This window comes from Plecotus auritus (assembly GCF_963455305.1).
Source record: "Plecotus auritus genome assembly, chromosome: 3".
NCBI classification, from domain to species: Eukaryota; Metazoa; Chordata; class Mammalia; order Chiroptera; family Vespertilionidae; genus Plecotus; species Plecotus auritus.
The window spans coordinates 226,073,741-226,088,884 of NC_137772.1; the positions used below are offsets into that span (position 1 = coordinate 226,073,741).

At 59.7% G+C, this 15,144-nt stretch overlaps 2 protein-coding genes across 15 annotated transcripts in view; one reads left to right on the plus strand and one right to left on the minus strand.

Annotated features, from left to right (window-relative positions):
• Positions 1–7,925, plus strand: part of PPARA (peroxisome proliferator activated receptor alpha) — a 65,281-nt gene extending 57,356 nt beyond the window's left edge. For 3 of the 6 annotated variants that reach the window (XM_080660979.1, XM_080660976.1, XM_080660980.1), the window contains one exon: positions 6,722–7,925. In XM_080660979.1, the coding sequence (XP_080517105.1) occupies positions 6,722–6,894 (173 nt within the window). In that variant the 3' untranslated portion in view covers positions 6,895–7,925. Of the gene's footprint in view, positions 1–1,727; positions 2,363–6,721 lie in introns of those variants that run through there. The other 3 variants (XM_080660977.1, XM_080660975.1, XM_080660978.1) reach the window with 1 other exon arrangement.
• Positions 7,926–8,168: 243 nt separating this feature from the next.
• CDPF1 (cysteine rich DPF motif domain containing 1) lies at positions 8,169–14,299 on the minus strand. Of its 9 annotated transcripts, none has more exons than XM_080659562.1 (4): positions 13,923–14,299; positions 10,788–10,900; positions 10,107–10,218; positions 8,169–9,097 (listed from the first exon to the last, which is right to left on the minus strand). In XM_080659562.1, exons 2-4 carry the CDS (start codon positions 10,898–10,900, stop codon positions 8,951–8,953), a joined length of 372 nt encoding a protein of 123 aa, XP_080515688.1. In that variant the 5' UTR covers positions 13,923–14,299; the 3' UTR covers positions 8,169–8,950. The 9 variants fall into 9 exon arrangements, with proteins under 9 accessions (XP_080515688.1, XP_080515694.1, XP_080515689.1 ...); XM_080659568.1 differs by lacking the exon at positions 13,923–14,299 and adding an exon at positions 13,703–13,734 and having other exon boundaries at positions 8,169–9,025; positions 10,144–10,218; XM_080659563.1 differs by lacking the exon at positions 13,923–14,299 and adding an exon at positions 13,703–13,732 and having other exon boundaries at positions 10,144–10,218.
• Positions 14,300–15,144: the final 845 nt, after the last annotated feature.

The window sequence follows — 15,144 nt, forward strand, 5'->3', positions numbered from 1 at the left end:
GGGAGAGGGATAGAGAGTTAGAAACATCGATGAGAGAGAAACATCGATCAGCTGCCTCCTGCACACCTCCTACTGGGGATGTGCCCGCAACCAAGGTCCATGCCCTTGACCGGAATCGAACCTGGGACCCTTCAGTCCGCAGGCCGACGCTCTGTCCGCTGAGCCAAACCGGTTAGGGCAAGAGCAGCATTTGAAAGCAGTTGATTGCATTTGTTGGGGTGACACTGGGTAGTGAACCTGTGTGGCTGAAACAGTGTGTTCGGTCTCCGGTCGGAGTCGAGGACGAGGAGGCTGACTTGTGGCACTGACCTGCCATTTGACATAAGGACGTGGGCATCTGTGGATACTGGTATCCACACGGGGTCCCGGGACCGATCCCCCTCGGATACCCAGGGACTAGAGTTACGTTTGGGTGGGAGTCCAAAGTTAGACCACACGGGGGTCAGCACTCCTAACCCCCACATTCTTCAAGGATAAACTGTGTATTTTACAACAACAACAAAAACACACAGAGAAAGAAAGAAAAATCATGAGCAACACTTTTGAAAGTCATAGTAGTGGGGGGCGGGCGGTTTTGAGCTGCCTGTTGACTATGGCTTGCTGGGCCGGTGTTTTCTGGACCAAGGGCCGCCCCTGGTCTGAGACTGTGGGAAGTCTGTGCCCTCGGCTGAGCTCCCCGGGAGGTCACCTGGTGGGAACGCTGGCCCGTCCTGCACCAGCCCCCCTGCCCCCCGTCTCCGTGTCCCACCCGCGGGCGCCAGCCCTCCATTCACATCTCACGCTGCCGCCTCCCACCGACTCCCACCCGAAGGTGCCCGTCACTGCGAAACCTGGGTCTCGCGCCATCGCTGTCTGAAGCATCCGTGAAAAACTTGAACCTGAGTATCTGCTTTTGACTCGGGGAAGAATTTCATCTCCCGTATTAGGCAAAGCGGGTGCCGTCACCCCCATCCGAGCGCGTGCTGGCCCTGACGTCTGGGGTCGTCACCTGACGGGCAGTACAGGCAAACGTAGGATCCGGTTGGTTTGCAGCCGGATGAGAGTTTAGGCCGGATGACAGGTTAGGGGTCCTCAAACTTTTCAAACAGGGGGCCAGTTCACTGTCCCTCAGACCGTTGGAGGGCCGGATTATAGTTTAAAAAAAACAACTATGAACAAATTCCTATGCGCACTGCGGGCCCGGGACGAGCTGGCTGCTAAGCAGGACAGGCAGCGGCACCCGGCGGGCCGGATACATGTCCTCAGCGGGCCGCGTGTGGCCCGCGGGCCGTAGTTTGAGGACGCCTGGAGGAGTTTGCCCTGTCTTCCCGTTAGGCCTGCGGCTTTGGAGACATCCGGTTTTTGTTGTTGCTAACCCTCACCTGAGGCTATGTTCCCATTGGTTTTAGGGAGAGAGGGAGAGACAGAGAAACATCGATGTGACAGAAACACATCGATGGGTTGCCTCCTTCATGCACCCTGACCAGGGCCCGGGCCAGGGAGGAGCCTGCAACCGAGGTACCTGCCCTTGATCGGAATCGAACCCGGGGCCCTTTGGTCCGCAGGCCGACGCTCTATCCACTGAGCCACACCGGCCAGGGCCCACTCCGGTCTCTTGTGGTTAGGTCTACCGTATCTGAAGCTCAGCGCTTCAGGGGAGAAAGGCCAGGCAGGATGGGAGCTTGGTGTCTTGGGCGTCGCCATGGTGACCGTCAACTCAGCCGTGTGTCTCTCTCCTTTGGGGACAGATCGCCCGGGCCTCCTGCACGTGGGACAGATCGAGAAGATGCAGGAGGGCATCGTGCAGGTGCTCAGGCTGCACCTGCAGGGCAGCCACCCGGACGCCGCCTTCCTCTTCCCCAAACTCCTGCAGAAGATGGCGGACCTGCGGCAGCTGGTCACGGAGCACGCGCAGCTGGTGCAGGTCATCAAGAGGACCGAGGCGGACGCCGCGCTGCACCCGCTGCTGCAGGAGATCTACCGCGACATGTACTGAGGCCTGGGCGCAGGAGGAGCTGCTCCACGGCGCTGCGGGGAGGGAGCGAGGCCCGGCCGCCTCGCCCTGGGCCCCGGGACCCCATCCCCACCGCCTGCCGTCCTCGCCTGGCCGCAGCCCGGGAGCGTGCAGAGGCGGTGGGGAGAAGCCTGCCGGGTGTGAACCCATCAGATGTCCCTGAAAGCGCCTTCGCGATCCCCACCGAATCCCCCGCGACCTCACAGCAGCGGCTGCCTCCCGGTCCCACGCGGACTGCTGGCTCCTGTGTGATCTGGGAAGCTGATGGCACTTTTAACTTCTGTGATCCTGTGCATCTAGATGTAACCAAAGGGCAGGGGTTTCCCAAGCAGCAACGTATTTATTCCAAGGCTTCGATTCTGTTTCCTGAATTCGAGGAGAGACGTGCTCTTTTTGGATCGTAGGGTTTAGAGTTTCGGAGAGTTACTGATAAGCTATGGTGGTGCGGCGCCCCGTCGCGTTCGGTTCCCTGGTGACGGGCGGTCGCTGGGCCACGGAGAAGCCCGTGTCCAGGTTTGAGAGGAGGGTCCCGGGAACCGCGTCTGGGCGCCTGGTCTGGACCACAGGCCTGTGCGCAGCCGGCGTCCGTGGGCCGGATTGACGGACTCAGAAGTGCCTCGGGGTCCCAGTCCCCTCGCCTGGGTCCCCTCACGGCGGCACCACCCAGGGGGCGGCCTGGGCTCTGGCAGCGTTTGCGGGGCAGCCTGGCAAGTTACCCGCAGATGTTCCTCTGGGCCCCGCGCCCCAGGGCAGCTCCGTGCTGCTCCCTGGAGTGGAGAAGACAAGGCACCTGTGACTTTGGGGGGCGGGTCACAGGAGCACACGGGGTAGGGGAGGGCAAGGTCCGTTGAACGGCTGCACCCGGAGCCAGGATTCGCCCAGGCGGGCGGCTTTTACAAAGGCTGACAGCTAAGTGTCCTTTTCCAAACCCTCCGTCAGGCGCGTTTCCCAACGTCTGAAACGTCTGCTTCAGCCCTAAAGGTCAACTGCTCAGCCTCGGTCTCGTGAGAGCGATGCCGACCGTGTCCAGAGCACGTGCCCTGGAAGCACTCTCTCCCCGTCACCTTGGCGGACCCGGTGTCCCCTCATTTCAGCAGCCCGCCTGCCCGTGCGTCACAGGCCGGGGGTCGCCGGACGCCTCGCCCTCCATCCCCACCCCATCCCTCCATCCCCCACCCGGGCCTTGGAAAACCTGGCTCTTCGAGGTCATGACCATTTATGGTTAAAGGAGGATTCGGGTCGGTCCTGGCGAAGTTCCCACGGTCAGCGCGAGGAACACCAACAGTCAGACAGAGCTCCACCAGAGGAGAGCGACAGCTGCAATTCGCCGCCCTTTAGGACTGCCGCGGCGCGGGGCTGTTGCTTTGGAAGATGCCATCAGAGGGTCAGCTGGAAGCCAATGACAGCGTCACCACGCGTGAGCCACCCAGCGAGGGTGGTCCGGGCCAGGGCCGGGTGGGGCAGGGTCCAGGGCCGGACCTGTGGCCACTGACCACTGGCCTCGGGGAGTGAGCCTGGAGACCCGCTCTCAGAAAGCCGGGCGTTCCGCGCAGACGGTCGTGTGGATGCGCTGGAAGCACCTAGTAACCGGCCCCGCGCTCCCCGCAGCGGCTGGCGGAGGGAGGGCGCCGGTCCTCCGGGGCCGCGTCCCTGGTGCAGCCACAGAGGCGGCCGCCGGGGCCTCAGCTCGAAGGCCCTCGGCGTTGCTCCCCTTGCTGACGGGAGGAAGGGGCGCATTCCCATCCGTGTGAATAACAGCCTCACTAACGGCCGCTCAGACCTTACGGGTCCGCGCACCGACTCTCGGGCGGCACAGCGCTGACCAGCTCGGCATCCGGTGGCATTTCCTGTAGCGCTCGTGGAGGTGGCAGGCGTGCTTGCTGTGTCCCGGGACTCACCCGCCTGCACAGAGGACAGCCCGCGCGGCCTAGAAGGTTCCAGAAGCTGCCAACCGGAGTGTGAAGCCGCCTCCTCTGGGGGATGCCCCCCACGACCCGCGCCAGCAAGTCTGTTCAACCTGCGCCTTCACGGCCTTGACTTGCCATCGCAGAGTGCCAGCCCTCGGCCACAGGGTCACCGGCCGCCTGGGTCCCGTGCTGAGGCCGCGAAGGGCCGCCGGGCTCCCGAGACCGGCCTCCCCTCCTCCCAACTGCGGCAGCTCCAGCTCGGCCGCCTGGTCCTCTCCGCCCACCCCGCACCCCCTGGCATCTCTGGTTGGGGGTCCCACCCGCGGGTTCTGCACCTTGTGGGTGAGGCCCTGTGGGTGCTGCTCCCAGTGCTGGCGACAACGGGACCCACGACAGTGACTGCCGGGCCGGTCCTTCCTCCCGCCCCGCTCTCTGGATCCCCGAGACCTGCCCCGGCGGGGGTGCGGATGCACAGGTCATGCCGGGGAGCCCGAGGCGTGCGCGCTGCGCCAGGGAGCCCCGAGTGTGCCCCCTATTGGACGGGGCCCTTGCTTTGCACTTCAGGGCCCAGGACGGCTCGACCGGAGCTGCCGCGCTGCTTACGGGCCGTCGGAGACGCGAAGGCAAGGGCTGGGACCGAGGTGCAGTCCCCTGTTGGCTGTGAGACCGCAAGTAACCAGAGCCACCGCAACTCAGCTACCTCAACCGAGAGTCTGCAGGCGCTGGCTCAGCCATGGTGCTCGAACCCCTGCGGCCGGACCTGCTGATGGGGCGCAAGGCTGCAGCCCCCACCCGCCCCGCCCCGCCTCGCCCGCCCCACACAGAAACGGAGGGTTACCCGGCCTTGAAAGGAGCTTTTGTTTAAAGGGAGCATCAGAGACGTGCGTGCACAGAAGCTGCTGTCGCGTAGTGAGGCTGAGCGGGAGCGAGGCGGGGCTGGAGAGGCAGGAAGGCCAGGCCTGCGACACCCACGGAGGCCGCAGCCACGCAGAAGCCTGGGCGTGGGGATCCTGCTCGGGCACCGAACAGACGCCTCGGCCCCAGCCTCGCTCCGACGGCCTCCCGGGTCTGCCCCGTCTCACCTGCGCCTCTGCCTCCTGGACCCCGGCAGCGGCGGCGTTTTTGGCCTTCGCCCGGGTCCCCCGCCGCTGGAAGGTCTTCGGAGCTCCTGTCTAAACGTGGGTCCATTGTTTCTGCCGGCGAGGCCAGCACACCCTGCTGAAACCGACTTGAGCAGTGGCCTGGCCTTCGGTTGGGAGCTCCCAGGGACCAGGGAAGCCGGCCCCTTCCAATACCTCTCATCCCGCGTGGCCTTCCACAACGCACACACCCCCCGCGTGGCTGACTCGGGCTCCCCGGGGTGACCACGTGGCCTTCGGACGGCACAGGGGAGGGACGTGCCCGCGAGCCCCTGCAGCCGGAGGCCCGAAGGACAGGCCGGTGGGGGTGCTGGCGGCAGGCGCAGTGGTGACCGGCAGCGTGGACTGGCCGCCGGCTCGGGCTGGCCAAGGGCTCCGAGGCGTGGAGTCGGCCCTTCCTCTCTCTAAGGCCAGGCTGTTTCCCGGGGCGGGTCCTCCTCGGAGGGACCTGACCAGGAAGAGCGAAGCTCAGGCTCCAAAGGTCGAGGTCCACGTTCTTGCTGAGATTTATATAAATATATATATATATATATATATATATATATATTTTTTTTTTTTAAGTGCCATTTTAATTGAATTCAAGAAAACGGTCACCGACCCCGCCTCTGGAGCAGGAGCCGGAGACAAAGGCGTGCCTTTGGTCTGAATCAGGCGCTGTACTTCCCTGGAGTGACAATCTAACTAAAACGTGACATTGGATGTGTTTTTGGTTTTTTTTTAAGAAAAAAAGACTTCTTGGTCTAGTTTTAATAATTCCATCATGCTTTCCATTACGCTGTTTTGGTGGAATGCAGCCATTTCTTAAACTGTATGTACTTCAGTAGAGTGGGCTGCGGGCACATTGAAAATCAAAAACACACAAAAGCAGCCCGCCGAGAGCAGGAGCGAGGCCGCCCGGCGCCGACGCCTTCGCCCATCTGGAGGGGGCTAGCCCCTGCCACGTGCTTCTCAAAATTTCAGCAGGAGACACAGGAAATAAATGTCACTGCTTACTCCTCCTGGCGCCCCAAGGAAGGGGGTGGCGTACCAAATAGCTGAGATGCAGCTGCGTCCCGTGGGAATCTGTCGGCAGCTGCAACCCTGGTCCAGGGCACATGGTGCCTCAGCAGCTGATAACACCGGGGACTTCGCTGGCCCTGGTGTGAAATGCATCGCCTGCAAAACTTCGAGCAACATCCATTTCTTACATCAGGGACAGCAAATTCAGACCTGGGTCTGGTTCCTTCCTTCCTTCCTTCCTTCCTTCCTTCCTTCCTTCCTTCCTTCCTTCCTTCCTTCCTTCCTCCCTCCCTCCCTCCCTCCCTCCCTCCCTCCCTTCCTTCCTTCCTTCCTTCCTTCCTCCCTCCCGCCCTCCTTCCTTCTTTATTTCCTTCCTTCCCCACCCTCCCCCCCGCTCTCTCTCTCTCCTTCTCTCCCTCTCTTTCTCTCTCTCTCTCTCTTCATTTAAAATAGGTTCGCTAGTTTGAGTCAAACGTGAGAAGGCTCTGTGTTTTCCTCCGGCCTCCTCCCTCACCCACCCACCGCCCCAGCACCCCATCACCATGCACTACAGTGTCCGCCTCCCGGGACAGGAGGAGCCAGGGGAGGGGCCTCGACTCGGCCCTGAAGACAAGTGACTAACCCGCCTTTCCAAGGTAAAACCACTCACTTTGCGGAAATGTCTTCTTTTTTCAAAAGCACAGCTGGTCGATGCCTTTCAGGCCTCAAAAAGAATGTACCTCAGGACAGACGACTGCCACGCACGCACTCGGTCCCTGCGCGTTCCGACGGCAGTGTTTGTGACCACGCACCCCCGCTTTCTCTGCACTGCCCGGTAACAAGAACCATGTCCACAGCTGTGTCTTCAATACTGTGATGTGAATTTTTTAAAAGAACCCTAATAGAAATATTTTACTAACGTACAATCACGTGTCTAATAAGCAACGCCCGGGTGTTTTGGAATCAGTGTTACTGGACGTATCCTCTTCCTGGCCTGGCTCGGGGCCTCCTGGGGACAGGAGCCGAAGCGTCAGGACCGAGACAGCCCGCACGCACACGCCCCGAGCCACGCACAGTTCGTGTCTGCGTGAGTCTCCCTGCCGCACGGCACGCGCAAGCACGCACAGCGGCCGTCCGAGCCCGGGCGCGACGCCCCCGCTTCACCGCCGGGTCTCACCAGGCCGGGACCCCGCAGGGAGCTCGGGCCGTGGGTTGCTACCAAAGAACCGCGCCCCCGCCAGGGTCCTGGTGGAAGCGGGCTCCGGCGGGATGCCGGCAGCCTCAGGCGGCCCACCCGAAGCAGAAAGCAGGAGCCGCGGGCCAGGAGCCCCTGTCCCACCCGCTGTTCCCCAGATCTTGGCAGAGTTCCCCCTGGCCGTGCACCCGTCCCGCCTGGGGCCCAGTCAGGACCGCGCAGACCTCCACGGGCCTGAGCTTCGCCCCCGGGCGCGGGACTGTCGTCGCCGTTCCTGGGTGCGTCGTATCTCAAAGCCTTTGGGGGCTGCTGGACCCCGTTTCTGTGCTGCACAGCAGACGCTCCGGTGCAGACCCCGCAGCGGGCGCCGCGTCCACCCACAGGTGCTCGCTCTCCGGTCTGGGTGGGTCCAGGGCCGCGGGCAGCCGGGTGCGGGGAACAGCCGAGGGCACAGGGCATCTTGCTCGTCGCGCCACCTGATAGTGGGGCCAGGCCAACTAGGAAACGGCTATAAAACAACTAATTTTTCCAAACCTTGTGTCTTATTCATTTCCCCATCAGGAAACTGAACTGGTCACACCTATTGATTTATATCCTGAATTTGTGGTAACTTACATATTTGGAATGTCCTACTGTAAGACTGATGAATGTAAAAGAGTTAATTTCAGGGTACCATTTTGCCTTAATGGTTTTAAAAAATAAACTATTTTTAAAAATTGTTTGTTGCGTTCGAGTGATGCTGTGAGACCAAGGGTTGGGTTTAAACCAACCTCCTGGCAGTGCGGTCTGCCCTCCGCCGGCCCGGGCCCGGCCCCAGCACCGAGTGTCACTCGGACAGAGTACAGGATGCGTCTGGGACAGCGTGGCCCCGAACAGGGCGTCCATTTGCGTAAAATGTCATGAAGCAGGGGAAGCTTTTAAAAGCGTCACTTCAGAATAAGACCCGGCGCACGGATCGATCGAAGGGGCTCTTTATTCACATTTCCCACGCGCGGGGCTGTGGACGGCGGCCCCGCAGCAACTGGAGGATGAGACAGGGCAGCGCCTGCCGCCAGGAAGCAGCGGACAGGAGGTGAGCCCCGCACCACCCCTGAGGCTGCGGGCTTGGCCTCCGCAGGCCCCGAGGCTGAGTTCGCTGGGGAGAGAGGCAGGCAAGCAACAGCAGGGCTGAGGGCGGGCGTGAGGGAAGGGAGCCCAGGGGCCCGGGCTGGAACCAGAGCCAGAGGGAGCAGAAGAGGCTGGGAGCACACACTGACCCCGCCCCAGAGGCCCGCACACTGGGACAGCTCCACGGCAGCGCCCTTTGCCCCGTGCGCGGCTGTGTTCAGGGCCCAGCAGAGCAGCGTGGCGCGTGGAGACAACCCCCGGAGCCGCTCCATCGTGGGAAGGACGCAGGGCCCTCCAGCCCAGCCATGTGGAGCGGGACACAGCCCGGGGGACGTGCAGAGGGTGGACCCCCCGCCCCTCGAGAGCCTGGGCGCCTCCTGGCTCCTGCCCGCGCCCAGCACTGAGCGAGCTCTGGAGTCCAGGCGGGGTTCCCAGGTGCCTCCTCTGCGCGGCTCCATGCCTGGAGCTCCAGCCGCTGCTTCAGAACAAGGCCACACGGTGGCTCCCAGCTCAGCACCCGACCCAGGCCTCCACGCTGGCTCAGGCCTCCACGCTGGCTCAGGCCTCCACGCTGGCTCAGGCCTCCACGCTGGCTCAGGCCTCCGACACCGGCTCAGGCCTCCACGCTGGCTCAGGCCTGCGAGCTGGGCTGGCCGGCCGGCCTCTTCGATGGGACTTTCCTTTTCTCCAGGTCTTGCCGGATCTCCTGTGGGAAGGCCTGGATGTTCTTCTGGACACAAGGGAGGCAGAACCTCTTGGAGTAGAAGAGACTGCATTCCTGGAGGAGGAGGGCGGGCTGAGGGCCAGGGGCACAGGCGCAGGCGGGCCGGGGCTGGGCGGGCCCAGGGTGCACGGGCAGCTGAGAGGAGGTGGGGAGGGTGCAGCTGGAGCCAGAACAGCAAGAGGGAGACCGTGGCCCAGGAAAAAAAGAAATGGCGGGTGGGGGGGGGGGGGGGCGCCAGGGGCAGCCCTGCAGGCACGTGTGTCAGGGGTTTTCACACGTGGGAACCACGAGCCTCAGCGGAGGCCCCGTCGCAGTGGCCCTGTGCCTCTGAGGGACGGGGAGGCTGACTGTCTCAACACAGGTGACCAGCCCCCAGGCAGGACGCTCAGGGCCCCCTCGGGGCAGGCTCACCCGGATTACAGGGCCTCACTCAGCTCCACCCCCCACCACGCTGTCCTCGGGCTCTCAAACACCAGGCTCAGCCGTGCTGGGCACTGGGCCCGCAGCCTCTGGGACCTCGGCTTCCTCGCCTATAAAATGGGCGCAGTCCGGCTTCGCCTGACTGGGTTTGGGGAGAGGGACTGAGGAAGCCCATTGTCAAGGCAGCTTCCAAGCACGGGGCCTGGCGCACAGAGGCTCGGGAGAGCACGGTCCATTCCGATGCGGCCCCCAAGGACCACCAGAAAGAAGGTCCCCATCCCGTGGATGGGGAGGGCCTGTTAGGGGCCACTGGGTGCTGCAGAACCTCCCAGAAGCCACTTGAACCCCTCGGACCCCACAGAGACCCTGACTGACCCAGTGTGCCCTCTGCGTGTCTTCTGCCCTGTGCTGGCTGAGGGCCCACCCAAAATGAGGTAGACCAGCTGGCCTCTAAGAACCACCCTGGGCCACCCGGTGACTGAGGATCAGGGACCCCGTGGAGAGGAAAGCTGGTGTGCACACCACCCTTGGGAAAGGCTCACGGGCTCATGTGTGTGGGGTCCCAGCCCGGGGGCGGGGCGGGGGGTCAGGGGGCGAGGGGCGTGAGGGGGAGGAAGGGAGGCAGTCGCGTTGGCTTACCCACCGGGCCCACACACACCAGCCGGCCGCAGACACTGCACCTGGAGCCCAGGATCAGGAACCTGTCCTTGTCGGGGGTGAAGGGGTCCTTCATGACGTAGCTCTCCTCCAGGAGGCTGTGGGACAGGAAGTGATGCCGGCTTGGAATCTCTGATGGAAGCTCAGTCGGGGAGGGGCTGGCCCCTGCTCTGGCTCTGGAACCACTGCGGTGGGGGCCACCGCCCTTCTCAGCCGACAGAGGGGCCCTGACCTGACTCAGGATGGGGCCGGGCCACGAGGCCTCCCTCCAAGCCCTCCCCTCACCCTAGCATGGTCATGCCCACCCCCAAACGGCCTGCTTCCACGCAGGGAAAACCACCTGTGTAGAGTGTGGCCTCACACCGCATACAAGGGGGGGGAGCCCCAAGGGGTTCCGAGACGCCACCCCTGTCCCGGTCAGCAGAGGAACCCCGCCAGCAGGAAGGCGCCTGGCCCTGCCACGTGTCCTGTGTGAGTAACGTCTTGGTCCACTTCCCCATGATGTGGCATTTGATGAAGGACCATTTGAAGGTCAAGAATCAAGAGCTGGGACCCACTGGCTCTGCTCCAGGCCTCCCCGGGCAGAGCACAGGAAGCTGGCCCTTAGGACTCACTCCCACCAGGGCGGGCTGTGCGGGACTCCTGAGCCCTGGACACGGGTACTCACAGGACAGACTGGGTGTCGGGGGGCTTCTGCCCCACATAGCTGTACGGAGCCGTCAGGGCACAGAGCTGGCACTCAAACACACCCAAGGGACGGTGCTCTGCCTCGCGCGCCATCTGCAAGATCAAGATCAGGGCCCGCCACCTTCAGAACCAAAAACTACCCACACCTCAAAGCCCCGGCTGCATGCCTCTAACGGAGAAGACGGAGGGTGCCCCTCAGACCAGGAGCCTCAAGTTCAAAGTCCGAGACCTCCTCAAGGTCACACATTGTGTTCAAGTGCATGTGAGATACTTACCCAGAGAGATTCTGTGCTGTGCCACAAAATAAACCTCAGATAATAAAAAATACTTGAAATTGTAGAGTACGTTCTTCAATCCCAATTAAAATCATAACAAAAAAATACCCTAAAAACCTCCAAATACTTGGAAATGAAACAATATAATTCTAACTAAATCATAGTTTAAAGAGGGAAATTAGAAAATATTTTAACTAAACAAAAACGGAAATACAGCATATCAAGATATGCAGCGTAGACAGTGCTTGCAGGGAAATGCACTGGTTTGAACGTTTAAATTGGGAAAGAAGGTTTAAAATCAACCATCTAAGTTTCTACTTGAAGAAGCTAGAAAAAAATTAAACCCAACGTAAATCAAAGAAGAAAATAATAAAGGACAGAAATCAAACATATGGAAAGTGATAAACAATGAGGGGAAATCAGTACAACCAGAACTGGTTATTTCAAAACATCAATAAAGTTGATAAGCTCTAACTAGATTGATCAAGAAAAAATGGGAAGCCCTAACCGGTTTGGCTCAGTGGATAGAGCGTTGGCCTGCGGACTCAAGGGTCCCGGGTTCGATTCCGGTCAAGGGCATGTACCTTGGTTGCGGGCACATCCCCAGTAGGGGGTGTGCAGGAGGCAGCTGATCGATGTTTCTGGCTCTCTATCCCTCTCCCTTCCTCTCTGTAAAAAATCAATAAAATATATTTTTAAAAAAATGGGAAGATGCAAATGACCACAATCAGAAACGAGAGAGGGACATCACTGAGACTACAGACATGAAAAGGAAAATAAGGGGATATTGTGAACAACTTTTTACCAAATAAATTTGACAATTTAGCTGACATGGACAGATTTCTTGCGGGGGGAAAAAAATCCAAACTACCAATTATCAAAAGTGACTCAAATAGACACAGAAAACCTGAATAGCTCTATATCTATTCAGAAATTTCATAATTTAGATTTTTCCTAAAAACTGAAATACCCCCCCCCCAAAAAAAATGATGCCAAAATGGCTTAACCTCAAATGGTTAAACATTTAAAGGAGAAATAGTACCAACATATAGAAGCTATTTCAGAATGCAAAGAAAGAAACAGCTTTTCAGTGATTTTATGAGGCCAGTGTTACATGGACACCAAAACTGCCTGGATTACCTTCACACCGTTAACCAGCCAAAGCCAGTGCACAAAACTACAGACCAATAGCCTTCATGAGCCCAGATACAAAAATATTTAGCAAAATATTAGCAAACTGAATTCAATAATAGATAGGAAGCCTGATGCATCATGCCTGAGTGGATTCAATTCCACTAGACTCAGGAATGCAAGGTTGGTTTACCATTCGGAAGCCAACGGATGGAGCTTTTGACAGTAACAGAAAAGAAACCAGTACTCATCATTTCAAAAGAGGTATAAAGAACAGGCTACATCATTTCAACAGCATGACAAAATTCAACAGGATTTTACAAAATTCAAGACTCCGAGGGGGGCATCCAACCCAAGGGGCTCCCCTACTGACTACAGAATAAACTCCCTTCCTTGACAGTGGAGACCCCTGGAAGACGGGCATTACCTTTTCCCATCACTGCCCCTCACACACCAGCTCACTCACTAACCTTCGGCTGTCCCTGTGGTTTCTCACAGCCTTGCCTCTGCTCTTGCTATTTCCTCCACCTGGAAGGCTCCCCACATCTGCCTGTGGAGTTTCCTAACCCTCTGGCTGCCTTGAAGATTTTGTCTTTGGCTTTCAGCAGTTTGAAAAAAATTAAAAAAAATAATAATAATAATAATAAAATATGTGTGTGTGTGTGTGTGTGTGTGTGTGTGCATATATATAATTTTTTTCTTTTAAAGTGTTTCATCCTGCTTGTACTTCTTTAAGCAGTCTTTGGCCTCTGTTTTGATAACTTTCATTATTTTTGGAAACGTCTTAACCATGACAGCCCCATTCTTTCTCCCTCTTCTTCTGTTGGGATTCCAAGTGCAGATGTAAAGTGTCCCCCACAAGATGTATACACACACTTTGAAGAATGGTAAGGGCGGTGTTTATTAGAATACATTTCCTGTGCAAAGTGGAGCTACCAGCTGTTGGTGTGTGTGCATCTGTGGGTCCCTGTACGTGAGGCTGCTCGCTCTGTCCCACGGTGCTTGCACCTCCCCTGGGCCTGTTCTTCTCACTCCCTTCACTGCTTCCGCGTGGGGATGTCTACGGATCTAGAATCAAGTTCACTGGTTTTTTATTCCCTGGCCCGTGGAGACCTGGGTCCACCCCCCTTCAGCGTGCCCTCTGAAGGCATTCTTCGTCTCTGCTGCTTTTTATTCCTAACCTTTACATTTGACACGTCCTCGTAGTTTCCTAAAATGCCCCCTCGATGTCCCGAGGGCCCCGCACGTCCAGGACCGGCCTCGGGGGCTCTGAGGCCCGGGGCTCTGAGGCCCCGGGCTCCGCAGCCCGCCGTCACCCGGTGGCCTTTCCCTAGTCCTCCGTCCCGTCCCTGGCGCCGCGGGGCAGCGACTCCGACCACTGGCACTCGGAAACCGGCGGACCTCCACCGAGGCGCCGAGATCGGCCGGCGAGCAACGCGCGCTGGGTAGGACCGCACTCCCCGCCACGCCGCCCGGCTGCTCCACTCACCTCCGCCGCCACCCGCGGCCCCCGCCCACAGCGCCTGCGCGGCTCCGCCCCCTAACTGCCCACAGCGCCTGCGCGGCCCCGCCCCGGCCCCTGCTCCATGACCGCCCACCGCGCGTGCGCGGTTCCTCTCCCTGGCGCACGCGCAGCGCGGAGGGAGCTTTGGTCGGACTTCCGCCTCCGCTGTGTCCTCTGGGTCCCTCGCTTTTGGGGGCTGCCTGACCTTCCTCCGGCCAGGGGACGCCTCCTGGGCCTGCTGTCTGGCTGCTCTAAGGTTCTCGGCTTCTTCCTGCGTTTTCCACGGGGTTCTGCGCAGTCGAGGCCGCTGGTGCACGGCTGGCAAATAACCTGCCTGCGCGGAGGTCCAACGCCGCTCACCACGCGCCTGAGGCTGGAGCGTCCTGGTCTTAGCGCGCAAGCTCCCTGCACCCTGTCCGCCCCGGAGCCCCTGGGCCGCAGGCAGGGCTGAGTGCCCCGTAAGGCAGCTGAGAAGATGGGTTCTGCCCGAGCCCTGTCACCTTGCACCTCTGAAACCCTAAAGTGGCCTGCGGAGCCCTTGGTGATCCGGGCCCCTCCATCCTTCAGCTTCCGGGCCCCTCCAACCTTCAGCTTCCGGGCCCCTCCATCCTTCAGCTTCCGGGCCATGCCTGACCCCGGGCCCCACCAGCTTCCACAGGTCCTCCTGGCTCCCAGGCTCCGCCTACCCCCAGCCTCAGACAGGCTCCCCTGACCCTGCCCCCGTACCCCCCACCTCACTCGTGGCCTCTAGTCCTGCGAGGCGCCAGCTTAGCCTCTCCTGGGTCCTTCCAGTTTGTCGCTAGTTCTTCATTATTTCACTTGGGAGAAACTTCACTCTGCTGAGTAGCAACTTGAATTGTCCATAAAATCCTTAAAGCTTTAGGTTTAGAATTGAACCATGAATACTGGGCACGCACACGCACACTCACTCTGACTGGGACGGTGGAGGCAGGCCAGGTCACCGCCCATGCACATTTCAGGCACAGGGAGGAAAGGAGAAAACCCACCCAGCCTGGGAGAACACACACTCCGCTCGGACAGGGGCCCCGCCGGGACTGACTTTTTCTTCTCATCAATGTTATAACAAGATGACGGGCAGAACAATGTTATTTGAGGACCTACTGTGTTTGTCGCCAGTGGCTAAAGTGCCATCAGCGCTGTACAGTTTCTAAGAAAGTGTCTAACAGTGTGACACACAGAAGCAGGCCTTAAAGCACGTCTTCGTCATGAACACCGGATGAAGGGCGGTCTCCACTCCCTGAGCCCCAGGGAGCTCTCTGCACCGAAGACTTGTGCAGAGGGGGCTGGACTGAGAATACTGGTCTTGTTTTCCCGTGCGATACAGCCTTGGGAAGGAGCTGGTTTAGAGCTGCGGGCAGCTTGTTCTGGAATATTCCTACCCTCTTCCCGGAAATGTGATGAGAAAA